The sequence below is a fragment of the Zingiber officinale genome, chromosome 8A (assembly GCF_018446385.1).
Source record: "Zingiber officinale cultivar Zhangliang chromosome 8A, Zo_v1.1, whole genome shotgun sequence".
Classification (NCBI taxonomy): domain Eukaryota; kingdom Viridiplantae; phylum Streptophyta; class Magnoliopsida; order Zingiberales; family Zingiberaceae; genus Zingiber; species Zingiber officinale.
The window spans coordinates 2,722,539-2,748,958 of record NC_056000.1 but is presented as its reverse complement, the minus strand read 5'-3'; the positions used below and the strand labels follow the sequence as shown (position 1 = coordinate 2,748,958).

The 26,420-nt window shown below is 41.0% G+C and overlaps 4 protein-coding genes across 4 annotated transcripts; all 4 read right to left on the bottom strand.

The window, feature by feature from the left end:
* Positions 1-1,524: 1,524 nt before the first annotated feature.
* Positions 1,525-6,961, bottom strand: LOC122011893 (stress response protein NST1-like). Its single transcript, XM_042568326.1, has 3 exons — positions 5,040-6,961; positions 3,904-4,955; positions 1,525-1,738 (listed from the first exon to the last, which is right to left on the bottom strand). The coding sequence occupies exons 1-3, from the start codon at positions 6,405-6,407 to the stop codon at positions 1,648-1,650; spliced, it is 2,511 nt and encodes an 836-aa protein (XP_042424260.1). The 5' UTR covers positions 6,408-6,961; the 3' UTR covers positions 1,525-1,647.
* Positions 6,962-7,071: 110 nt separating this feature from the next.
* On the bottom strand, positions 7,072-8,870 carry LOC122011895 (PAN domain-containing protein At5g03700-like). Its single transcript, XM_042568328.1, has 2 exons — positions 8,198-8,870; positions 7,072-8,128 (listed from the first exon to the last, which is right to left on the bottom strand). The coding sequence occupies exons 1-2, from the start codon at positions 8,591-8,593 to the stop codon at positions 7,145-7,147; spliced, it is 1,380 nt and encodes a 459-aa protein (XP_042424262.1). The 5' UTR covers positions 8,594-8,870; the 3' UTR covers positions 7,072-7,144.
* A 236-nt stretch (positions 8,871-9,106) lies between these two features.
* Positions 9,107-11,332, bottom strand: LOC122011894 (laccase-3-like). Its single transcript, XM_042568327.1, has 5 exons — positions 11,154-11,332; positions 10,923-11,074; positions 10,592-10,836; positions 10,389-10,517; positions 9,107-10,305 (listed from the first exon to the last, which is right to left on the bottom strand). Exons 1-5 carry the CDS (start codon positions 11,256-11,258, stop codon positions 9,227-9,229), a joined length of 1,710 nt encoding a protein of 569 aa, XP_042424261.1. The 5' UTR covers positions 11,259-11,332; the 3' UTR covers positions 9,107-9,226.
* Positions 11,333-12,561: 1,229 nt separating this feature from the next.
* LOC122011897 (protein trichome birefringence-like 34) lies at positions 12,562-14,582 on the bottom strand. The gene is made up of 5 exons (XM_042568330.1): positions 14,048-14,582; positions 13,585-13,756; positions 13,302-13,504; positions 13,057-13,212; positions 12,562-12,971 (listed from the first exon to the last, which is right to left on the bottom strand). The coding sequence occupies exons 1-5, from the start codon at positions 14,422-14,424 to the stop codon at positions 12,626-12,628; spliced, it is 1,254 nt and encodes a 417-aa protein (XP_042424264.1). The 5' UTR covers positions 14,425-14,582; the 3' UTR covers positions 12,562-12,625.
* Positions 14,583-26,420: the final 11,838 nt, after the last annotated feature.

The window sequence follows — 26,420 nt, the reverse complement described above, 5'->3', positions numbered from 1 at the left end:
TATAATGTCCCTTTAGTGATAATAAAAATAAAGGTGTTTTAAAAATTTTTATCTATTGCTCTGGTCAAATATTGTGACCTATCAACGAATCAATTGACATGTGTGCTCTTCGAATAACATTGGCGAAGAAGACGAGAAGGTTTGAAAAGCACTTCAACATAGGGTTAGAATGCCCTCGAGAAGGGATCTTGACAAATTGCTCCGACGCTCAAGTTAGAATTTGCTTGAAGTATAAAATTAAAAGAGGAAAAAAAAAAAAGAAGATGGAGAGAGCTTGATGGAGCCAAAGAGGGTGTGAGAGAGTTCCTTTGAACTTACCTCCTCTAGAGTTCATATAATTGTCAGAAGAGCATCTTTACGTCAAACATTGTATTCTCCTTCATCATCCTCTATGAGCCAATGAGGAGATCATATCTAATAGTCATTAATTACCACTCCTTTTATCAAAGACCATGCGTTTGAAGTAGGGCGACCAAAAGACTAGATCTGACAATAGCATAACCACTTCTTCAATCATCCGGTACCATATGTCATAGAATATTCACAATTGTTATTTGCATCTCCCAGGAGAAACATTCTCATAATTGAGGTGGTTATGCTACTTTCTTATCCACGTGTGTTCGCAATTTCAATGGGTCAATGTAGGGTGTAAGCCTGATTCGAGGATGAGAAAATGAAATCGATGTTGAGTGCTTTGAGGATAAACAAAGTCGATGACTTAGGCCAAGATAGGGAGAATGTCGAGATCTGATGTTGAGTCCTTGACGGAGTCGATGGCTATGATCAAGTTCAAGATGATGTTGGCATCTAAGGTCGAGTTCAGGATGATGTCGATGTCTGAGGCTGAGTTCAAGATGGTGTCAACGGCTGAGGCCGAGACCGAGGCTGAGATTGAGACGATGTTAACGATTGAGACCAAGCTAAGTACGATGCCGAGATCTAATACTGAAGCATTGAGGATATCGACAACTAAGACCGTGAATGACGTCGAGATCTGAGGCCAAGACATGAGAAATATCAACGATTGAGTTTGAGACAAAGATGATTCTAAGATTTAGACTAAGACATATATATGATGTTGGTGACTGGAGATCGAGATAGGGACATTGATGATATTAGCAACTAAAATCGAGACAGACAATGTTGACAATTGAGACTTGGAGGATGTTGACAATTGAGGTATACAGGGTTGATGTCGATATTTGAGCCCAAGGTATGAGGGATGTCAACTAAAGTTGGAACATGAGCGATATTGGCAAAGGCATGAAGAATGTGAGATCTGAAACTGACAAGATAACATCGACAATAGAGGCCGAGGCGTAATAACAGACTTGTCCATGATCAAACTCAAATCTTGATGAGTGTGTTAAGCGGCTTTGGTAAAACTTTTCTTTAAATTATTATAAATAATTCAAAAACTTATTAGCCATTTTTTAAATATTTTTATCCTCTTAAAGCAAAGTTAATGTTGTTTACTTCAAATTAATTCTGCATCCACCCTTGTTAAGCAAACACCAGATTGTTGATAATACAGCTTTAACAAGACAAGTATTGTCAACTCACCGCTAAACATGTGGGTTTCTGACGAGCCAATGAAGATCTCTCTGTCTGTTTGTGCTGGTCAAGTCAGAGAAAAGTGGGTACAATTTAGGATCTCCTAGCACAAGAACTTGGAATCAAATACACCATTAGCCAGGGAATCAAATTGTGATACCAATTTGATCTAAAGATTTTTGAACTGCCAGAAACATCAGAAAGAACTAGATGACAATGTTTGCAGAGAAAGTAGCTGACTGATGATTACAATTATAAATATATAAAGAAGAATACATACAAAGAGCATACGATAAAACAGATTAATCAACATTGCAAGAATTGCCCATGGGACGTTAAACCACAAGGTAATAAGAGTTCCATAGATCAGACTCTCTTTGCATGTAGAATAAAGAAAGAAAATAATCAAATCTATGGAAAAATACAATGACAGAACAAAAAGCTTTTTGATCCAATTTCTGATAATTTAGGCTATGAACTATCTCTATGCAACAAACTAGACTGAGCTCAGTGACTGATGAATACAGTGACTGATGAATAAAACTTTCAACAGAAAATCCATTTAGTAAAACTCATGGTTGAGAAGTCTAACATGGCCTGCATGTACTTTGCAAACTTTAAACTTTTGCAGTCCAAAGAGAATAATAGCTTGTGCATCATCAATAGGATGCAGAAAAGTTGCAACATTGAGAAATAGAAAATGGATGGTCAAATACACTGAGTAAGATCAATGGGATAGCCATCTAGCAAATAAGGTATTTGATTGTTGAGGGGTTGCAATGAGTATTTTGGGCAGAGGGCAGTGAAGACGCCCAACAAATATAAGCCTTACACATTATTATATCTGAAAAATGGTATATTAAAACACAAGGATATTCATAGTCAAAGAAAACAATTGAATATTCATTCCAATCCCTTTTAAAAATAAAGGAACAAAATTACTTCGCTATGTTATCTGTGTCTTGTGGCATTAACGGTATTACTGACAGCTAAACTAGTTCATTATGCACACAAACCATGAGTCACTAGGCTTTACCACTCGATTACATTTGACTCAGATTTCATTTAAAGGAAGAAGTCTTAAGGTCATGGTTGATCGAGATAGTCTCTATCCATAATCTCTCTTTCAACAATGAGTGAGAGAGATGGGTGAAGTATCAAGTCTAGCAATCCTCAAGCTCATGGTAAATCTTGAGCTATAGCTAGGCTAAGCAATTCAAGATGCGATCTAGGCAAGAGAAAAATTATCTCCATGTGCAAATTCAATAGGATTTGAGTTGAGATTAGTGAGAACTCTAACAAGATTGATTGAGTTTCCAAAAAACAGTTGACTTGGCCCCATTTCAACCAATTCAAATTGATTCCATACATTTTCTAGTTAAATGCAACTCATTTCCAGCAATATCTTCAATTCCCTTGTTTCTTGAATTTCTAAAATCATTCTTCCTGAGATGTTCAATTTCTTAGGAAAGGTCAGAATGGCATTCAATGTCATTTATCCAACTCAAACAAACTATATCAACTGATTTTGCTAACCATGGATATAGGGGAGTCACTACCAAATAGATGAGGAATTAACACTTCCAACCCTGTTATGAGCCTTTTATCATTCACATATAAAGGATCTAATTGCCCCATGCAACAGCAGGAAAAATTGGTATGACAAAAAACCTAGCTAAGAGTTGAACAATGTTAGAAAAAGTTACTGGCGAATCATGAGCTTGAGAGAGAGAGAGAGAGAGAGAGCTAAGTGTTGATCGATGCCAGACAAAGCATGTTAGATGAGCAAACAAGATAAAGAGAGATGGCCTGTAGATCCGATCACCACTTATTGATTAGGAAAGAGAACCAACTGTAAGAACATGGAAAAGAAACCATTTGTGTAATGTTTTAAATTAAGGGAACAATTCACCCTAATATTTAAGAATAATGAACGATGGAACATTGTTCCAGATTACTGATATAACAAAAAAAAAAAAATTACAACCAAGAATTGTCTATTCAAATTACATGTGGAATCATAAAAAAGATGGACCACCCTTCTTTTATTGTGATAACTAGACTTTAATTAATTTTGAAGATGCAATGTCTAAAACTTGCACAAAAGATCACTGGAACTTGAATTGTAGTGATAAAATAGATGACGAGATCACTGGTGGAATCATACTCTTTTTTGATGGAATGTAACTCATTTGCAGTTATTCCTCAGTCAGTAAGTACACTCAGAAGCACAATATCAAAACGTTCAGAGGGATTCAATGCAGTGAAGATGAACAATATAAATATATAATTCCAATACAGAAACATAGACTCTGCAAGGAACCATTGTTATGCATATGGAGGACTCACCTCAGCCAACTAATAGGAGATACAATAGAGCAATCATGTTTTGACTTGTTTGGACTAATTATCATTGCATCATTTTGCTGCATATTATCTATGAGACTCAGAGGAAGTAAATGGTTTTCTTCATCAGAAGCTAATGATTGTAAAGGCCGTATCTGCATCCAAGGATCACTACCATTCATAGCAGCACTATTTGCACCATGTGTGACTCCATTCTGCTGAATACCACCAAGAACATGCTGTGGAGATTTGGCACTCAAAAGTGCAGGGCTCCCCTTCATGCTTTGTGATATCAAAGAGTTGTTTGAGAAAATATTTGATATATCTTCTTGTTCTGGATTCTGATGTCCTATAGTTGAAAGCCATCTGGAAGGCCCTCCTAATAACCCTATGTTCTGATCCAATGGAGGTTCCCACATCTGCCATATACCTTGTGACTCATCAACATTTGTCATATGTAAATCCTGAGACTTGTTACATGAAACTTGGCCAAAACTAGTCTGTTTTTCTTCTGAATTTTGCAATCTGGAAATAGGACACTCAATTGGAGAAGGCTTGGATATGATTCCAGAAGCAGAAGGACTCTTTAACACTTGAGATTCCACCACCTTATCATTGAAAAGAAAATCAGAACTTGTATCTAATGGAAAATTGTCAAGCTCCTCAGAAACTGGACCAAGCAAGGATATAATGTCCGGCACATAGCATGGATCTTCAAAATTTTCTGCTTCTTCTGATGTGAAACTTGATGTTGAATCCTTAATGGAAGTAAATAAGGATTCTACTGACAAGCTTTTGGGAGAAGTACTACTAAATAAGAAACTGGATGAGGTCAGAGAAGTTAAAGGAAATGGTTGTGCAAAGTTAGTTTGACTGTCACAGAAATTGTCCGATAGCAACTTCTGGTTATTTAGGTCTGTAATCTGAGCTTCTACTTCACTGTTATTATTGCGACTTGTTGAAGTAGTTGCAGGGTTTGTGGGAGCTGGATTAGTGAATAGTTGATGCCATGGTTTCTTCAGAGTAGCTTGGCGTGGTTGCACAGATGAATTCATCTAGGAAATGCAAAGACTTCAACAATCAAAACAAACAGTTATCAGAAACAAGAATACTAAAGAGCTTGATGCATGACAACTTACAGGCTGATGAAGGTTGCCTTTGAGAAAACTACTATCTCCACTTGACATAGTATTAACACTTACATCTCCAGCCACTTGAGACTTTCTGACATTTTTGAAAGTGTGATTCATGAAAACTGTAACTGGTTTAATTGGTTTCTTTACCACGCTAGTTGGGTTCTGGGTATTTCTCCCAAAAAATATGGAGCCATCAAAACCTCTTGATGAAAAGTTGCCAGTTATATGACTAGAGTATCTTGTTTTACCTGTTACCATTTTATTTCCATGTGAAGTATCCAAGGCATGTGCCTTTGACATCACTGCTGGATTTCTCATTGCATCATGTCTCTCATTCCGATTCTTATTGTAAAATCCATACTTTCTCTCATTCATGTTGCTCGCCCTTTTCTCTAAATCCTCAACATCAGAATTGCTCTTGCTAGATCCCCTATCCTTGTCGTTTCTTCTATCTTTTCTTCTTTTCTTTCCGTGCTTATTACTGTCTCTTTCCTCGTCAACAATGGAGCCCTTTGAAGTTTCTCCCTCAGCTTTCAATTTCTCATCTCTCATCTTTCTTCTTTCTTCTATCAGCTTTGCAACTTCCTCTCTTTGCTTTCTTTCTTCCTCTTCCAGCATCTCTTTTTCCATCTTTGTCTGACGTTTCTCTTCAGCTTTCCTCCTGGTTTTCTCCCATCTTCTCTCATGCAGGTTCCCTCCATCATCCTCACTCTTATATAACGCCCCTTTGTGGTCAGTGTCAGAACCATCATCTGACCAATTGTTTCTGAATACTACTCTACAGAGCCATCTCATACTGACAAATAAATAGAAAATCAGATTGAAAGGGAAGAAAATGAGAAATGATGACAATTTCGCAACCGTAGAACAACCCCAATTGGTGTTTCTCTGGGCTTGCCGATCCTGACTCCATATCCATCCACAACTCCTCATAAGTTCACTGAACGAAGAGCTCCTAACAGAACATGGAAGATCCAAGATGGGCCTTTTAGAAAATTGGCCACAGTAAGAGCACTTGAAGCGGCCTCCAGTAGGATTCTGATCCCTGTATGGGGTGTGACAGTTCCGGCAGCGGCGGATGGCAGTCTTCAAAAGCGTCTGCATCTCAATTGCAAGTGCCCGCTGGCGCTCGCGTTCGCGAGCTGCCATGCAAGCCTGCAAATAACTCAATAGCGGCACCAAAGCCTTGTACCAGACGAGTGTCAGGACGAGGACGGTCAGACAAGCGATCCTAGGCGAGGTGACCTCAAAGCGCAGCCGCGGAGGGAGGAGCGGCGACATGCCCCAAAACAGAAGAACTGGGAACAGCAGCCAAGGCAACAAGGTGGCAATCTTCCGCGACCACCTCGGAACTACACAAAGTATACACATTATTCAAGAACCAGCGCCCTAGCCAGACGCGACTATCTGAATTTCCAAACGAGACCGAACAAATTGCGAGCTTGGGAAACCGAATCTTCTGCTACACCATTTCTCGATTCTTCCTCAACCACCGTTCCATCGCGGCGCGTTCGACCTCCAGAAAAAGAAGAAAAAAATACGCCGAGTCGAAGAATCCCCAAATCCCAATACCGCAAGCAAGGCCCTAGAATCACCCAATGTCCGAAGGAGCCACAATCGAATCGGAACCTCGATGCAGCAAGCGACCGAGAGGGAGAGAGAGAGCTTCCTTGATCAGCGCAGTCAGGAATAAATAAAGCGAGGATGCCGAACAAAAATGGAGACGAAGGAGCGACGCATGATGCCGCCGAGGTGGCTCACCGAGAAAACCCTAATTCTGTCTGGTCCGCGCCCATGGCTCAGAGAGAGAGAAGAGTATAGACACGATCTAGTTGTCAAATGAACGCTTCAATTTTTCCCCCGTGCTCTTGTTTCCCAACGCATTTGTTTCCCTATTCATTATCGTTCGCAGGGAAAAAGTACTAAATATGTCACTCCTTTGTCAAATGCTCTTCTCGGCAAGGGAATAAAAAAAATATTTTTATGGTCGATCTCAAATTAATTTTAACCATTTTTTAATCCATTAACAAGTCTCTTTTCCTCCAAAATGCTTTTAAAATTTGAGATTTTCAGAAAGAAAAAAAAATTGAAATATATTTTGAGATTCCTCAATGATTAGTTCTTGATTCAATTGATCTTTTACGAACTTTGATGAAATAGTATAAAAGTCCTGCGACGATCACACAAAGCGCAACCCCATCGACGATCCCACCACCGACAAGGACCTTCATCGTCAGACCGGAAGAAGCGTCACGACGCCCGCTCGCTTTCTTGGCGATTTTGATCCAATAGCTAGATTCATCGGCCGCCCCCATCTCGACCTCTCGTGCGCCGCCGACGAGAACGTAGTGGTTGCACGAGTCTCCCGTACCGACCATGCCATCGCCATTCAGGTACAAAGCGGCGGCACAAGAACAATCTTCTAAGCAGGAAAGCAAACACTCCTCCTTGCTAACGTTGACCGTCGGCGATGGGCTTCTCAGCACAGTCACGATCCCTTCCAGCTCCACCATCTCCGAGTCAGCGGTCGCCGACTCGCAGAAGTCGGCGTGGTATTCCAGTCCGGAAATTTGAAGAAACGAGCAGCTTTCAGTGGGAGAACAGACGCCGTAAGGTCCGCATGGAAGCGGGAGGTCACAGAACCGGAGAGCTCTGTACGACGCCTCGAACTCGCCTCGCGAGGCAGAGTAGTAGTAGAGGCCGACGTTGCCTTTGCTTCCGAAGGACAAGAATCTAACAGCCTCAGAATTCATCGCCAGGATTTGAGCAATTTTCTTGGATCTTTCGTCGAACACTTTGAGCCCGTTGGATGCCTGCTTGACGAACGCGATTCTTCTGCGCGGCCGAGGCTTGAGCTCCCAGTAGGAGTAGGTGTGGGCTTTCCAATGCAGGTAGGCGGCGACCTTGTCCTGCTCCACCTCGAAGGAGTAGGACGCGGAGGAATTGACCGGGTAGGACGTGAGCTTGCCCGAGGAATTGAGTTGCTGTCTCCAGAGCAGCGTGTGCGTCGGGTGGTCGAAGCTTTGCCATCTGGTTCGGTTCGTCGCGTCGGTGAGGATGAGATTGCCCGTTCTCTTTTGAAGGCGGAGACTCTGTTTCCAGTAATCGCGTGGCGAATATTTGTACACGTCCAATTCAATACGAATAAGATGGCGAGTTACCTGCACGCCTACGCCCGGAGTTCCCGAACGCCATCCGACGCGGCCGGTGCTGTCCTTGATCTGCAGGTCGCCGTCGACGGTGAGATAGAGGATGCAGCTTCCGGCCGGAGCGAATCTCGCAGAATGGTCTGATGACCACACCTTCAAGCCTCCGAGGAGAACGACCATGGAGCAGGAGTAGCGGCCTTGGACGGCCTCGACGCTGAGCGCCGCCCGTAAGCCCGGCGGGGCATTCCCGGCGGCGAGCACGTAGGCTCTCCCAATGAAGCCTGGCTGGAACGGGGAAGGAAAGCCGACGGTGACACGGCTGCCAGTGGGGAAGGTCGAGGCAGCGCTTGCATAGTGGAGGAAGAGGCGGAGACTGAGGAGGAGGAAGAAGGGAAAGGCACGTCCCATTTACTGATCATTACTCATCTCATATAGCAGTGGATTAAGAAATAAGAAATTGGCAGCTAGGCAAAGAAAGGAAACACAATAAATGTTGAGCCGGAAATGGTATTGGGAAGAGTGGATTTGTTGGTGAGAATTTTGAGGAAGGTAATTACGCAGTTGCTTGCATAGTTGGGATTTGGGAAGGCAGATTTGCTTCGCCAGTGGGAAGGACTCCACCGACGATGAGCAGAGAAAGTGGGAGGGAACAACCACGCGAGCGTGCGAGGGACAATGATTACGCGCGCTAATGTATGTATGGAGAGTGAGTTGGAATCGCGATCCTCTCCATTTACAGGGACGACGACAGGATTGCCGGCTGGCTTTGGCCCTTTTGGGCCTTCAATTTATGGGACTAATGACTACTTGCTAAATGTGGCAGAATTGCCAAATTCGGCGACAAGATCTCAGTCAATACTTTTTAAAATCTAGTCAACTAACAAGGCTTATGCGGACAAAACATCGGTTGGAAGAGCTGAGTGAATAATTTGAAGCAAATTTTATTTACCATTAACAAAATCATAGATGTTTTTATCGAATCGAATGATGTGAACTCTTAAAATTTCTGTAGCGATTATGTAAAATGATGAATGAAGTTGGTCAGCAAGCCGGCAGATCAAGGGGCGGGGATTCAAGGGACTGCAGCTCCGCCTCTCCATTTTCCACCAGGAAGGCCATGGCCAGTCCCCAAGTGATGTGCACGTCCAAGTGGCAGTGCATGAGCCAGATGCCGGGGTTGTTCGCCACGAAGCGGATCACGGCCCAGCCGTTCACCGGCACGCCCACGGTGTTGCGCATCGGCGGGTCCACCAAGTTGAACTTGGCGTTGTCCTTCGCCGGGTTGAAGTTCCCGAACCCCTCCGCTAGAATGTAGAAGTCGTAGCCGTGGATGTGGATCGGGTGATTCTCGCCGGTGACGATGTTGGTGCCCTGCAGCACCAGCTGCACTACCGAGCCGTACTTCAGCTTGTACACCTTCGTCCCCTCCACCGGCTGCGACAGGCTACTGCTCACGTTCTCCGCCGTGTAGTCGAAGGCCACGGGTGGCACCGCCGGGAAGTCGGTGGTGAAGACGCCCGGCAGCCGATGGTAGTGGGCCTGAAGTAGGGAGGTGACCCCTGGGAAAACGAACGAGACATTGTTCATGCTGGCGGCGAAGCGGCTGTTGTTGGGCCCCTCGCAAGTCTTTCCTTTGGGGCAGTCAAAGAGGCCGAGACCAACGGTGAAGAAAAGGTTCTCATCGACGGGGCCGGGGACCTCGACGGAGGAGGGGCTCTTAATCCCGGCGTTGAAGGCTGAGACGGCGGCGGTATCGTTGTAGGCCGGGAGTGCGGGGAAGATGGGCGGTGGGGGTGGAGCCGGTTGGGCGCAACCGCAGTCGTATTCGAGGATGGCGGTGGTGGTGGTGTTGTCAAAGGCTACGTTCTTGGCGCTGGCGTAGGCGCGCGCCGCGATGTAGTAGCGGGAGAGAGGTTGGTCCATGGTGACGAGCACGTCGGTGGTTTGACCCGGAGCGAGCATGAGCACGGAGGTGGTGAAGGGCTTGGTGTACGAGGCGTCGGTGGCCACCACCGTCATCTTGTGATTAGCGATGGCGACGAAGAGCTCGTTGTTGAGCGCAGCGTTAATGAAACGGAGGAGATTCGTCTCGCCGGCCTTCACCGGAATCACAGTGGTCTCTGCAATCAATCGATCAGCATTCAGCAGGTAATTAATTAATTAATCACGAATGTCAAGAATACTTCGGGTAATGGAGGAGGACCTTTGTGGGAGCAGTTATAGAGATCACCGGGCTGGCCGTTGATGGTGAAGGCATCGGAGATGTTGGGAGAGCCACCGGTGCGCGTTGCTTCTCTGACGACGTCAATGGGATTCCTGTCCCACCACTCCCCTGTTTTCGTCACAAATTAAAACCTTCAGCTGCAAAGCCATGGACTGTATACTTGTTATTTGTCAATGGCGTACCAAGTATCAGAGGGATCTCTCTCTTAGGCATGGCGAATGGGTAGGAAGTGTTTTCCTTGGGGCGGATGATGAGAGCTCCATAGACAGTGGCCCTGAGCCAGGAGCTGTGCGCATGCCACCACAGCGTCCCTTCCTGTCCCTGGATCGTGAACCTGTACCTGTAGCTGCCGCCTGGCTTGATGGGGCACTGCGTCACAAACTCCGGCCCGTCCGCCCACGCCGTCCTCAGCTGCCTCACTCCATGCCTTAATCACCACATAAGCCACCGTCAAATATATATGCAAGTAATTTGATTACCAATCAATGGGCATCTAAGTAATGTATAGAGTACCAGTGAAGTGTGACATTATATCTCGCTTGATTGACGACATTGATAATGATCGTGTCGCCGTTCTTGACCTCAATGGTCGGCCCCGGAAACTGCCCGTTGACGGTGATGATATTATGAGCCACGCACAGCCTCTTCACCGGCGTCTCTTGCACCTGCATATACACGCAGTCATTCATGGCTTTGATTCACTCGAGTAGTAGATCAGTACACTAAGAAAGATCGAGTGCTCACCACGAAGTCGTGGTGCTGCACTTCTGCGTCGATTCCATAAAAGAGAAGTGAATTGAGAGCTAAAAGGAAGGTGAGAAGAAGATTAATTTTGGGGAAACACTCCATACAAGCAGTGGTAGTGCTTGGAAGTTTGAGATATCAGGGAGGCAGTGACCGATGTAGAATGGAAAGAAGAACGTTTACGTCGTCTTATATAGCGGTTAGCTAGTGAACATGAGCTATGGTTGGCAGATTAGGTTTGGATTTTGTGCATGCTTTTTCGAGTTATTTTTACATCGTTCATATATACATATATATCCTATGATCAAACTGATCGTTGAACCGTGAGGCAGTTGGTGGCTTGGTGCACCCACTTCGCTAGGGTCTTTGTTAGACATAGTAATTTCAGCTTCCTTCACAAGTTTGCAAGTAAACTCTTTTAGACAACGCATCATAATGATGTTTTTAACCTTTTCTTTTCTCTAAAAATAATAAATAAATCATATTTCATGCATTTTAGCAATTCTTTCGCATGCACCAACAGAGTGCTTTTGAAATTTGTAATTACTAATCAATTAACTGGTCTCAGGTTTGGTTAGGGTTGGTGGACAAGATGCAACTTTTGGCCGAGTTGATCTTGTCGATCTGACCTTAATTTCAATTTCTCATCGATCTGACTTTTGGCTCATAAAGTCTACAGTGAGGATTCTTTTCCTTACCCTCTCTTGCAAAAAGTGGAATCGTCATCTTAGCGGCCTCTGGATCTAGCCCCACAGATATCCAAAGAGGATAAATCATGATTAAGTTGGACAGAAGAGGTGACTGGGGGTCGAGTGAAATTTAAAGCACAGCAGACCGAGGTTTTCGCCCGTGTGCAACTGGCGACCCTCGACCCCTGAACCTTCGTTGCAAGCGTCAAGCATCCTTCCAACTGCTCCAGCCCGTGGGGACTTTCCTTACCCTCTCTTACTTCTAGAGAAAGATAACCACCATGTCCTTTTGAAGAATTTGATGTAGCTAGAGTTCGTCTTGCTCATGTAACTTGCGTTTGAAGAATTTAATTAGTTTAAAATTTCCACAAACTGTTAAAGGTTTATCTTAAAAGATAAGAGTTTGACATATAGTAACTAATTAGGTGCATGGATGAACTAGCTATTACCGACCATAAAGTTGCTGATGCCATTTACATACTGAAATGCAGATTAGTCCATTGATATCGATCAATGGATTCAATCGGAAGGAAATGTGATTACACTATCTATTAAGCTGGTGAACAACAACCATCATATCTTGAAACGAGGTAGTAGACTAGTAGTTCAGTCAAAAGGAGATGACACCACTGCTGACCTACCCTGTTTCATCATCAACATTTTAATGGATGTGACAATTTTAATAAGACTGCAGGGAATTCTCAATTTGCTAAACAAACTATTCTAAGAAACTCTGTTGTTGCTTCAATTGAGCAGGAAAAATAGGTAGAAATTACATCCTGTTTACAAAACAATGTAACTATAAAGGAGCTCATTCCATGCATCAGGAACTCCTGGAAGACACCAATGTGTGCAGTCCGAATAGCTAGTAGGGTTGGCAAGTTGTTCTTGAGTTAGATTAACCCAATATCTTCTGTAAACGGAGGGATGCCCGTCTTTTCGATACTCTGACAGCTGAGTTATGTTAAGTAACTGCACGCTTAGGCCTTTTCGCCTCATTTTCATGATGGTGTTCTCAACCATGTGCAACATCTTGTGATCTGATCCTCTACTTGCATACCCTTCTCTGTGAATTGGTTCTGTTTCATTGTAGCAATTTTGATTGCTTGCTGCACCCCACTCATCTCCCCTGCCAAAATCACCTTTCATTGTGAGTTTGTGTATCAATCAACTAGCTAGACAATGCAGTAACGAATCTGAATGGCAATACTGACCAAACATGTGTTGGTGACAAGCTGACAAAGAAAAGCTTGGCATTGGGGTTCTGATTCAATTCGAGCCAACCGGACCATTCCTTGAGTGCTAACTCAAAGCCCTCTACCATCTCCAACTCCTCTACCTTCTTGATCTCATCCTCAAACGATCCATGCCTTGCCAAAGACATGAAACTCAAATCAGTTAAATTAGGCCAACAAAAGAAAGTAATAGAGCACACAAATGTTTTCTTTCTGTAACTTACAAGACCTTCATCTTCATCCCAGGCTGTTTCCACCATAAATAAGAGTTGAACACGAGTATATCCGCATCTGCCCATTGTCGAGCATGCGTCTCGATCGAATTCGCCCGCATGATGCGGTTTGTCTTTCTGTGGTTCACTGGATCATCACAGTTAGATTCTAGCAACAAAGGAGACCAGTAGAAGTCAATCGATGCATTGAAATCCTGCAAATTATGCTCCAAGACAAACATAAGTTTCAGAAGCTCAAACATAAGTTTACAGTGCAGACATGGAACGTTTTTACCTTTGCTCTAAAGGACATCAGTGAGCCATTATAGATCATAGATTTGCTCTCACTGCTTATAAAAGACTCCACCATGCACACCATTGATACCCATTGATTCCGGTTGAGGGAATCGCCCACATACACAATTCTTTTTCCTATTAATCTTGTCAGAAATTTGCCAGCATCAAACCTGTTTGCGTCCATAATTACAAATAATTATGAAACTTTCCACCAAATCAGACTATAGACTATACCATTACAATTACAAAGCTGTAGCATCAAAGTTATTTGGCAGGCAGATTGTTGTCCAATGATTAAGAAATATGATATATACTTTGGTTTCTTATACTTTTCCAGAAAAGTTAACTTTAGAGTGACTGATCTCTAATAATGTATCTAATCATGCTCTAAATTCCTAAAAGAAATAATTAATAATCTCTTAGAACTGCAACAGATGAGGAATTTCTTTGAAGTATCATACCTGGGGATGTCGCATCCATTTGGCTGCCACCTCCATTGCTGATGCTTGAGATTCCTCCGGCCATACTTCTCGCAAGCTACCTCATCATGCATGTACTCGCACTGTAATCCCGAATACAATGGGCGCCTCTCGTCATCGAAAACCCACCTCCCGGAGAACAAGTCACAGCCCTCCGACTCTGTGCTAGATTCGTCGCTCACAGTACTGCTTCTCATCATTGCCTCTTGCTCTTGGTGCTCGAGAGTGCTAATTGGGAGGATGCGATTCACTTTATCGTAGGAAAGCGAGATGGCAATCACCAAAACTAAGATCAAGGAGAACAAGAAGGGAACGAGAAGAGCAGCAGCATTGTTACTCTTCTTAGCCATGTCATTCATGCAATGCAATCATGCCCAACACTAGCGCAGTGGTGCTTTATTTCTGCGCATATTTCTGGTGGGATGCCAATTGTGATGGTTGGGAAATGGTGTTGCTTGCTCTGTAGAGTGAAGGAATTGTGCTAAACCATGTTCGCGAATTACTGTGAATAACTGAATTGTTGAGGGAAACATGAATTGAATGTGTTTGGTGGAGGCATGAATTATTGTAGTGTTGATCGTTTGGTGTCTATAAGGATGTGATGGTGAAGGATCACTGACGCGGAAAGCTAAATAAGAACAGACTGCTTGCAGAAGCTTTTTGGGATTGCTTGAAAGGAAAGAAACTGCCGTACCCACGTGGCTGATCTAAAGATCCGGTCAACTTATATCCCAGATGGCACTATTAGAGAAGCGGTTTATCTAGACCAAGAGTAGAGTTACCCGGGAAGTTGCGGATTAGGGAGGATGTCAGGCACTTCGGTTACGGAAAACCAGCAAGGATAACGTCACCGGTAACAATGAGGTGTGACGGTTAAAGGGCAAAAAGGTGCTCTTGTAACTCCATATCCACACTTCATTTTCATTATAATATAATAATATTTATTATCTCATTAAAAGTATAAAATTTACTATTATATAATAAATATCTTTTATCCATATTCTTTTAATATTAACATTCATAATAATGATTGAATTTTACAGTCTATTCAATCATCCTAAAATTATATCATATTAAGAGAGTATTTGGCTAAATTTATTAAAAATAACTTATAAGCTCGTACAATTTATAAGTTATTTTAGGAGTTTATAAGTTGTTAAGTCTTATTTTAAAAATAAGTTGTTAAAGTGTTTGGGTGAACTTATTACAATCAACTTAAAGATATTGATGTGTTTGGTATTATAAGATCTTTTTATTAATAAAATTATCAAAAAGGGTATAATACTATTAATAGAAGGTTTTGAGATTTTTATTAATAGAGGGGTTTCGGTAAATTTCTGCATCGGGAGAGAGAAAATTAGAAAGAGACATTGGCGGAGAAGATGATACAACGTTGGAAGAAAAGTCGGCGGAGATAAAAATATATTAGGCTTATAAAAATTTATGGAGGATAAGATGGGGATTTATGAAATTATATAAGGATATTTTAGAGAAACAAATTATTAAAATAAGATCTTTTTTTAAAAAGTAGGGTCTTCCATACTTTTTTAAAAACAGCTTATAAGCTCCAAAACAACTTATTTTGACAGCTTATAAGTTGTTTGAAAAAAAATTTACCAAACAAATTTGAAGAGCTTATAAGCTCCAAAACAGCTTATAAGTTATTTTAGAGAACTTATAAGCTCAGTCAAACACCCTCTAAATAAATATATTTTATTTTAAATATATTTTAAAATATTTAAATTATTATTATTTTTTTAATAATAATTTTACTGTAAAAAATAATTTTACTATTTTTACAAAATAATATTAAAATTTTTTAAATATATTTATTAAATAAAATAGATATATGTGAGAAATACCATAACAGAAAAAGTATTTAAACAATGCATAAACACGCTTTGTCTAAATACTTCTTATGTTGTATTTTTCTTTGAAGAAAAGCTGAAGCAGCCAAACTAGAAAAAAATTTAGCATAATATGTGGGTGTGCCTTATGACAACTAAGCGGTTAAAATTATAAAGTTGGGAAAATAAAATTTATTTAAAATTATCATGTAATTATGAAATTAAAATGCAACAATAACTTCGAATAAACCATATTATGATGAAATTAAAAATAACATATGAAATGTTAATTCATAGATTGTTGTTGTATTGTCTTCAGATATGCTCAACTAAGTCGGCGCGAAGTTGATGATGAACTTGAGTGTCATATAGTTCAGAATTTGTCCGAACATAATCCTAAAATCCTCGATTTGAGTCATAGATAGGTTGTGCGGGTTCATCACCTTCATCATTATACCAATTTATCACGTGACTTCCCTCATCCTCAACAATCATGTTATGCAAAATAATACATGCTAACATGATTTGTTTTAACTTTTTCTTATACCAATAACGAGCTAGACCTCTGCCAATCGACTATCGAGATTGGAGCGCCTCAAATACCCATTCGACATCTTTTCTTGCACACTTCTGTCTTTCCTTAAACAACTTCCTCTTGGGATCCTCCAGGCAAGGAAATACCATAACGAAAGTAGCCCACTCGGAATATATTCCATCTGTTAGATAATAACCCTTCGTATATACAGTGTCATTCATCGTGAAATTAATCTTTGGTGCATTTCCTTGCAAGACGTTGTTGAATATGAGAGATTCATATAACACGTTAATATCGTAACATGAACCGGCGACCCCAAAGAATGCATGTCATAGATAGGTCAGCGAAGCCGTGTCTCTCATCATGCATTTGAAGAAGAATTTGAACATCATCAGCATTTGGCATTCTCAAGTACCTATCACCAAATATTTCAACCACATATTCGTAGAACTTGAAAAAAATACTTGATGGCAGTTGATTCACTCATACGTAGGTACTCATCAAGATGATCGGCAGGGACTTCGTAAGCCAGTTGACGAATCGCAGCGGTGCATTTTGTTGGGTCCCGTGGTTGTTTTGATGTGATCAACCAAGTTAGTTAGATCCTGTTTGTTTTTTATCCCTGTGTCTAAGTGTGCAGGAGCTTAGGAGTGCAGGAAGTCGAGCGGAAGACGCAGCTAGCGAGAAGGACGGCACGGGAAGGGAGCCGACGAACTCGGTGCTTTCGAAGGATGAGAAAGCTGCGAAAGAGTGCACTGGTGGGCGAGAAGAACGTGCGCGACGTTCGAGGGACGTAAAGCTGGGACGGAAGACTGCTCGAGGAGAAGGCCGAAAATTGAGTTCAGGTGAGCCCTATTTTGGTTGGCCGAAATCACCCAAACGCATGAAGCTTCGGAAGTCAAAGTAAGGAGAAAGCAAGCTTGAAATAAAGCTTAAGGTGCCTCAAGCCAGTATTGGAGGCGCCTCCACCTTGGAGGCGCCTCAATCAAACATTGGAGGCACCTCCACATCGGAGGCGCCTTCAATCTTGTTTGAGGCGCCTCCGACAGGTCAAAGATGACCATTTGAGCGCGGATAAAGTTTTATCCGTCTGACTTGGTTAGAGGTGCCTTGGACCTTGTTGAAGACGCCTTGGACCTTCGAGATAGGATTTTCAGGAGCTATTTAAAGGCCCCTGGAGTTAGGAAATATTCATTTATTCAAGCATTCAATTCTTAGCAACTTGTAAGCTCTTTTAGTATGTAAAAAAGGCTTCTCCGCCTACAGTGAAGGAGACATTCTAGTGGAACTATTCAACCGCCTTGGATTAACAATCATCTTGGTTGTAACCAAGTTAATTCCTTGTCTCTTATTTTAATTCTGTCTTTTACTTTAATTGTTGTTATTTAGTTTTGAGTTGAAAGTTCTTTGAGGAGGGTATACTTTAATTTTTCAGACAATTCACCCCTTCTTGTCGACCCTGCTGCACCAACAAGTGGTATCAGAGTCCGACAGCCTCAGAAGGACTAACCGCCGACTGAAGCACAAAGATCAGGACGATGGGCGGCGTGAGCATTCATCCCTCGAAGTTCGACGGAGACTTCGCTACTTGGAAGCGAAAAATAAAGGTATTTTTTAAAACTGAATTTGATATACTTTTAATAATGAAATATGGATATGCAACGCCAAAAGACAAAGAAGAATTCAACTGGACAAAGAAGGAACAAGCAGACTTCGTCGCCAATGGAAAGGCTGAGTTCCACCTGCTCAGCGTTTTACCGCCTCAGGAGGTAAGTCGGATCGGAAGCTACGACTCCGTGAAAGACCTCTGGGAAAAATTCCTGGAGCTTCACGAAGGTACCTCCGAAGCGAAGCTTGCAAGACGCGACATCCTCCGGACTCAGCTTACGAACCTCCGGATGAACAATGGCGAGAAGGTAATGCAACTCCAAGCAAGGATTAAGGAGCTAATAACTCAACTAAGCAACCTTGGAGAAGAAGTAACGAACCGGGACTCGATCCGGTACGCGCTCAACGTCTTCCCCAGAACTCCAGAATGGGCATCCTTAGTAGATGCATACTACATCTCTAAGGACTTCGAGGTAAGTACTTTAGAAAATTTATTTTCTACTTTTAAACTTCACGAATCTCGAGTTGCAGAGCCCAATGGAGTAGAGAAGACTAGTCAGAACATTGTCTTAAAGGCAAGAATAAACAGTTCTGACTCCGAAGCCTTGATCGACGAATCCGAAGCAGCTCTATTGGTAAGACGTTTCAATAAAATTTTTAATATAAATTTAGATCGCAAACAAAGAGGCTTCGGCGAAATAAAAGGACGATTCGTTGCTACAACTGCAATGAAGAAGGGCACAATAAAGATGACTGCCCAAAATTGAAGAAAAAGGAAAAAATAATTAAAGGAAAAGCGACAATCTTCCTCCAAACAGAAGAACCTGAAGGTCACATGGTCAGACTCATCCTCTGAATCAGACGTCGAAGAATTCTCAGGGTTAGCGCTAATGGCTAACCATTAGCTGGAAGAATAGTCAAGCTCAGAAATGAGCATAGATGGAGGGGGAGGAACATCAGAAGAAGAAAGTTGCGATGAAGGGGGAGCTACAGATATACAGGTAAGTGAGGTACGTAATCTAACTCCCAAGTAATCCTTTAAGTTTATTAAATCTCTTTCTAAAGATTTACTTAAATTAGAAAATGAGAACGCTGATTTAAGTAAATTGCTAGATAAGTTAAAATCAGAAAATGTTCATTTGAAAATGCAAATTGAAAAGTTGAAATCTGCTGCATGTTCAAATGTTTTCCAAATATCAAAATTAAGAATTTTTGGTAAATTAAACTGGTATATTAGAAAGCATCAAGGTCAACTTAGGAAAATTCCTAAAACTTATGTACCCCCCAGATTTTTGATTAATTCTGTAGGAAGGAACCTCTATTGGGTTCCAAAATCTGTGCTAAATTTAAATTGTTATTGAATTAAGATTGTCAGAAAAGAGATTAAATGTTTAAAATTTCTTTATAAAGTTTTGTCTAAGGAAGTGGTTATTGCTCCAATAATCAAGAAGACTTAGTGTCTCGCCACGACCTAGAAGCTGAAATATTGAAATATAAATGTTTAATTAACTTTCTGTTAAAAGTATTAGAATTAGAATTAAATAATCCTTTGAAAAGTTTTTATTAAACATTTTCTTGAAAATTCTTCAAAAAATAATTTTTACTTAGAAAATATTTCTTGCATAATTTTTTTTTGGAAAATTTTTCACACTTTTTACATAAACTTCTTCTAAAATTAGATTTTTTTACAACATTTAGTTTACTTAAATTTTCTTTATACCCCGTTTTTGCTGTGATCAAAGGGAGAGAGATATGCCCAAGTTGAAAATTTTATTATAAGAGGGAGAGAAAACGTACACATTCAGGGGGAGTTTGTTTTCAAAAAATATATGGGTTCAAATTCTGTTTAAATATTTAAATAATTATGTTAAATCCATCACTTAATTTTATGTTGCAAATTCTATTAATGCAATTCTTGTGCTTTAAATGTCAGTTTAGTAATTTTCTTAAATTACTATTTGTTTGATTTTACCCTAACTTAAATTTGGGTTGATGCACATAAAAAAGGGAGAGATTATTGGACCCCGTAGTTGTTATGATGTGCTCAACCAAGTTAGTTAGGTCCTGTTTATTTTTTATCCCTGTGTCTAAGTGTGTAGGAGCTTCGGAGTGCAGGAAGTCGAGCGGAAGATACAGCTAGCGAGAAGGACGGCACAGGAAGGGAGTGGACGAGTTCAGTGCGTCCGAAGGATGAGAAAGCTGTGGAAGAGTACTGCCCGTGGGCGAGAAAAACGTGCGCAATGTTCGAGGGACGTAAAGTCGGGACGGAAGACTGCTCGAGGAGAAGGCCAAAAGTTGGGTTCGGGTAAACCGTATTTTGGTTGGTCGGATCACCCAAACGCATGAAGCTTCGGAAGTCAAAGCAAGGAGAAAGCAAGCTTGAAATAAAGCTTAAGGCGCCTCAAGCCAGTATTGGAGGCGCCTCCACCTTGGAGGCGCCTTCAATCTTGTTTGAGGCGCCTTCGACAGGTCAAAGATGACCATTTGAGTGCGGACAAAGTTTTATTCGTTCGACTTTGTTAGAGGCGCTTTGGACCTTGTTGGAGGCGCCTTGGACCTTCGAGATAGGATTTCCAGGAGCTATTTAAAGGCCCCTGGAGCTAGGAAATATTCATTCATTCAAGCATTCAATTCCTACCAACTTGTAAGCTCTTTTAGTGTGGAAAAAAGGCTTCTCCGCTACAGTGAAGGAGACATTCTAGTAGAGCTATTCAACCGCCTTGGATTAACAACTGTTTTAGTTGTAATCAAGTTAATTCCTTATCTCTTATTTTAATTATGCCTTTTACTTTAGTTGTTGCTATTTAGTTTTGAGTTGAAAGTTCTTAAGGAGTGTATACTTTAATTTTTCAGGCAATTCACCCCCCTCTTGCCGGCCCCGCTGCACCAATACATTTTTGTAATAGTGACAACTCTTTTCTTCACACAGCATCACCCCTATGTTGAAAAACGCTGAATGATTCTCTAATCCATTCACTATGCAAAAGAAATAACTCTTTTTCCATTCTAAATTATCTTCGAATTATTTCATCGTGATACTCAGGGTTTATAGAGAAATAATCATTGACAAGCCTCTCATGCCCGGCTTCACGATTTCTTTGGGCAAACCTTGTTCTTCTGTATGTGTTCCTCCTCTGATATGCTTCTATAAGTTGTTGGTGTTGTTAAAGAACCAATAACATCAGTTATTCACCTGAATCATAAGCTTGCTCATCGATTTCAACATGGACTTTGTCTTCGCTTGTCGAGCTAGAATTTGAGCTAGAGTTGCATGTAGAATGAGACATTTTTGGAGGAAACACGTTTTAGTATATATGTTTGTGAAATGATATTTGTCCGAAAGTCAGAGAGACGAAGGCTGGGGACGTGATGCTCTGTCGACCTCCTGTAGACTTCGCTCCCACCTGCAACACAATCAGAGTTAGTGCCGAGTCGGGGAAGGAGTCCCGGCGATGGCCCTCCGACGCTCAAGTCAGCTTCCAGTGAAGCAAGAAGAAACAGAAACTGTAGCTCAACAGTAGAAATCACGAGAGAAGCATACCTCCATCGATGCCTGGACCCCCTTTTACATAGGGCTCCTATAGCGTGTGTGCACGAGTGGGCACACTATCCCAAGCTTTCCCTAAAGGAACATGTCAATAAAGTGTCCCTGACACAGTACCTTAGTAGACTGAGCATATCTCTGAAATGACAGTGGAAGCTTTCGCTGTACGATCTTCTGTCTGACCATGCCGTCCGTCGACGACGCTAACTCTCAAAAAGATGTTGAAGGATGTCTAATTTGGCTTAGAAGGATCCTTCGTGAAGCTCCAGGAATTTTTTCTAGAGATCTTTTGCAGATTTATAGACTTTGGTTCTATTGATCTCTTATAACGGCAACATGCTTAACAGATGGAATTCTACTTTTCCGTTAGTCACAAATTCTGCTTGTTCCTTCTTCGTCTAGATTTTCCCTTTCTTTAGCTCACTGTTATTATCGGTAGGTACTGTAAAACCATTTTTCAAAATTAGAAATATATCAAAATCGATTTTGAAATATATATACCTCCATATTCTTCTTCCAGTGGGCAAAGTCTCCCTCGAACTTCGGTGAGTGGATGCTTTTCCGGGCATCATCTTTTGTGTTCCGATCAGTGGTTAGTCCTTATGAAGTGGTTGGGTTCTGATACCAATTGTTAGTCCCTTGCGACCGACAAAAGAGGATGAATTGCCCTGTACAATAAAATAACAAATACCTTTCTTAAACTATCGAGCTTTAAAACACTTACACACTTAAAGAAAAAGATAACATAATTAAAAGAATATGAGACAAACAATTTACTTAGTTGACAATTAGAAGATTGCTACTCCAAGAAAAATAAGCTCACTATGAGGATCTCTTTTTCGAACAAAATGTTAGAGGCTGAGAAGCCTCGTGAGTGGAAATAAAGTTTGGAAGTGAAAAATAGAAAGAGATTCGAAGTACAAAGTATGTTGTATGAAATGGAAAAGACCAGAGCTCTATTTATAATCCACTAATCGAAACTGGTCATTTGCTAATGTGGCACGATTCGGGCACTCGGATTGGGTGCCTCCAACATGCCAAATCTCATCTTCTCGCAAACGGCTACGCAACGGACAAGAGATAAAATTTTATCCTGCTTCGGGCGCCTGAACCGTTGCTAACGTTGATCCACAGTGTCGAGTCGTCAAGGTACCCCCAAGGGCACTAAAGTGGTCCGAGTGCCCAGAGCAGCTCCAGGCACCCCAGACTCTGAGTGCCTGAAATAGCTCTGAGGGCCCGAATAAGAGTTAACTCTGAGTTGAGATTTTGTTCGGCCTTCTGCTCCGGCTCCGTTCACTTGGGTGATTTTGGCCGTTCGAATTTGGGCCCACTCGAACCTATCTTTTAGCTTTCTTGAGTAATCTTCCGCTCCGACTTCTCATCCCTTGGAAACACCACGTGCTTCCTTCTCATCCACCATCATACTCTTCCATAGCACCTTGTCCCTCGGATGCACTGAGCCTGTCAACTCTTTTTCGTGTCGTCCTTCTCGCCGGCTGCATCTCTCGCTCGACTTATTGTGCTTCTAAGTTCCTATACACTTAGACACAAGGATTAAATATAACAGGACCTAATTTGACTTAGTTGATCACATCAAAACTATCATAGGGTACTTACAGCTGGTAGTTCTTTAGATACATCAACCTCTACTAGTGTCCTTGCAAAGTTAACACGCCCTCTCATTTTGGTGAAGAAATTCGTGCACAAAGGGATGTGTAAAAAAGGGATCCCACTTGCGATGCAACCTTGCTTGCCTCGAGATAGGCCTTGCTTGCCCCGAGATAAACCAAAAGTCAATGGATAGTCCATAGATTTGGAGGGCAGGTCTACTTTTTCATGGTCCCCTTCGCAATTATGGTTAGATCACGGTTGAAATCTGGATGTCTGTCCCAACCCAAACTATAACCTATGTGGGAATATGAATCCAAGGAGAGATCGTAGTCAATTGCGACCAGATTTCAACTACGATCTGACCACAATTGTGAAGGGGACCAAGAGGAGAACATGGAAAAACAAACCAGAGAATCCATGTTGGTGCAGGGAGCACCAGATGATCAAACCTGTGTTTTGATAATGGCAAAGGGGTTCAAAGTTAAGTTGTCTTATTGTCGAACAAGTTGAACTAAGTGTGCAGGAAAGTCCTAAGTGATGTTAGGCAAAGAAAAGTCTTAGTTGCGGTTAGGCAGGTGGAAAGTCCTAGCTGCAGTTAGGCAACGAAGCCCTAGTCAGGGGGACAGGGCAAAGTCTCAATGGGTTGAGGACTTTGAGTGAAATCCTAGAGTCAAGGACTCTATGTGAAAATCTTAGGGGTCATGGACACCAAGTGGAAGACTAGATGAGTCATGGATTGGATGTTTAGAATGAAGACCTGAAGTCTCGGATACTGAGCAAAAGTTTAAACGGTTTGGAGGACCGATCTGATAAAAGGTAAATCCTCTTAAGAGGAATTGGTGAAGACGCGTTCCCCAAAGAGAGAACAGTAGACGTCGGTCCAACCTAGAGTTTTAGCGAAACTCAAAGTCAGGACTGGACAGTTTTAAAGCTGTCAAATCGTGTCATTCCTTACATATTATTTGCTTGGACTAATCTTGTTTTGCACGAAATTGAAGTTGGCAAAACATGATGGTCCGGGTGGATGAACTTATCTCTTCGTCGAGCTGGAGCGTGAGGATTAGACGGGCCTACGTCACGGTCTGGGCGTCCGGAAGTGGATAACTTTTATCGATCGACTTTTAACAAGAGCACGCTACGTCAACACAGTCCAGGCGCCTGGAACAGGCTATAAAAGCATCCTTCAACCAATGGCTTGACAACAACATTCCGAACAACTTCCACTTTTTCGAGCTACTCAGAAAACACCGAGCTGGAGCACGAGGATTGGACGGGCCTAAGTCATAGTCTGGGCGTCCGGAAGCGGATAACTTTTATCGATCGACTTTTAACGAGAGCACGCCACGTCAGCACAGTCCAAGTACTTTGAACGAGCTATAAAAGCATCCTTCAACCAGTGGCTTGACAACAACATTCTGAACAACTTCCGCTTCTTCGGGCTACTCAGAAAACGCCTCTTCAACATCCAAAAGCTGCTCCAACGACAATTGCACTAAAGATTTGATTCTCCAAGTTGTTGGTATTATTTGCGTTTCAAATTGTATGTACTTAAGTTGTAATTATTCTTGTAATCATTGGATTGATTAATATTTGTCGATCAAAAGCACTCTCACATACATGCCTTGGAATAAGAGTAGTTATAGTCTCCGAACCAAGTAACTCTTGGTATGTTAGCATTGTCTCATTCTTTCTTTCTGTCTTTCTTCTGTTGCCATTTTACTCAATTAATTTTAAAAACGAACATAAAAATCACGAACATTATTCACCTCCTATGACACACATCAGTCGTATAAACTACGCTCATAGTTTTACATCCATAGGAACATCTGAGTCTACACATTATCATTCTTTTCTTGTCACTTCATTTTCAATTTTTTGTTACTCCTCTACTATTCAGGGATTGACGTGAAAATCGGAGAGATTACGCAAGACCCTTTAAATCCTATTAATCCTTCTTATAGTGAATCCAATTTCGCAAGAAGTCGACTCCTACATAAGTCCGACCTTGCCAGAAATTGATCCGCCATAAGCCGACCTTGAGAGAAGCTGACTTTTGCAAAAGGGAGTCTTCATTTATAAGTGAGATTTTATGAGCCCCCACTTGTTATACTTGTTATACAAATAGAGTCCATGAGATTTAATTTATAACAACTTTTGATCCAGGAGCAGATAAAAAATTACGATCCAGATAATCTCGACTGTTTCAAAAGCCAATCTTGCCAAAAGTTGATACGTCGTAAGCCGACCTCGTAAGAAGCTGACTCCTCCAGAAGCTGATTCGTCAAAAAACTGACTCATCAGATGATGACCCATTAGAAGTCGAGCACCCAAAGTCAGAGCCAACCCTGGTTGGTTAAGATAGGCCAGCGCCAAGGTTCACTCAAACCGTCTTAAGATGAGACCCCTAAGTAAAAATTATTATTGGTGCATTTAATATTTTTTTAAAATTAAGAGTAAGTTTGATTTGCATATTTTTTATTTCATTTTATAATAAACATGCGTTTTCTAGAAAACAGAAAATTATTTTTAATTATTCTCTATTTTTTCAAAAAATACTATCTATTTTTTCAGAAAATAGATATAAAAAATACAAACCACACACTATTTTTTTTAGAAACGTGCATTTTTCATAAACACCCTAAATTTTTTCTCGACCATTGTTTTCATTTGGATATTTGGATTTAAGACGGCGTGTTCATTTTTTTATATAAAAAATAACATATTAACTAAAAAATTTATTTTTATATAAAATTTAGTTTTTTAGTTTTTGTGATGTCATCATCTATTATTTTCTTGAGTAATATTAATATTTGATGCATTTACTTTGTGATGCTTAAAAAATTCTTTATCTTTTGTTTTTTCTAAAGTATTCTCTGCTTGTGAAAATTTAATTAGTTTTCATTTAAAATTTTAATTGAATTATTTTTTGAATTTTAATTTTAAATATTAGGAATCGATCTGTACATTTTTCTGAGATTAAATAAATTATTTTATTTTTCTTGTTTTCATACTGTTTGTATATATAGAATCATATTTTTTAGATACATATTTATATTCAAATAATAATAATAATAAAAATAAAATATAAATCCTTACTATTATCAAAATAAAATTGTTTAAAATTTAATGAACAATAAAATTTAATTTATGTTGTATAGTTTCAATGGATAGATATCCTTAAATCTTCACCCTCCAAAGATAGAAATCTTC

Excerpts from the sequence above, each read along its gene's own strand:
- LOC122011893 (XM_042568326.1), bottom strand. The coding sequence starts at position 6,407 with ATGTGTATACTTTGTGTAGTTCCGAGGTGGTCGCGGAAGATTGCCACC. Across the intron at positions 4,956-5,039 it reads AAGGCAACCTTCATCAGCCT|ATGAATTCATCTGTGCAACC; the intron begins GTAAGTTGTCAT and ends TGCATTTCCTAG. Across the intron at positions 1,739-3,903 it reads TCTCCTATTAGTTGGCTGAG|TTCAAAAATCTTTAGATCAA; the intron begins GTGAGTCCTCCA and ends TGTTTCTGGCAG.
- LOC122011895 (XM_042568328.1), bottom strand. The coding sequence starts at position 8,593 with ATGGGACGTGCCTTTCCCTTCTTCCTCCTCCTCAGTCTCCGCCTCTTC. Across the intron at positions 8,129-8,197 it reads CTCCGGGCGTAGGCGTGCAG|AGTCTCCGCCTTCAAAAGAG; the intron begins GTAACTCGCCAT and ends TACTGGAAACAG.
- LOC122011894 (XM_042568327.1), bottom strand. The coding sequence starts at position 11,258 with ATGGAGTGTTTCCCCAAAATTAATCTTCTTCTCACCTTCCTTTTAGCT. Across the intron at positions 11,075-11,153 it reads TGCAGCACCACGACTTCGTG|GTGCAAGAGACGCCGGTGAA; the intron begins GTGAGCACTCGA and ends GTGTATATGCAG. Across the intron at positions 10,518-10,591 it reads AGAGATCCCTCTGATACTTG|GGGAGTGGTGGGACAGGAAT; the intron begins GTACGCCATTGA and ends TGACGAAAACAG.
- LOC122011897 (XM_042568330.1), bottom strand. The coding sequence starts at position 14,424 with ATGAATGACATGGCTAAGAAGAGTAACAATGCTGCTGCTCTTCTCGTT. Across the intron at positions 13,757-14,047 it reads AATGGATGCGACATCCCCAG|GTTTGATGCTGGCAAATTTC; the intron begins GTATGATACTTC and ends GGACGCAAACAG. Across the intron at positions 13,505-13,584 it reads TGATGTCCTTTAGAGCAAAG|GATTTCAATGCATCGATTGA; the intron begins GTAAAAACGTTC and ends CATAATTTGCAG.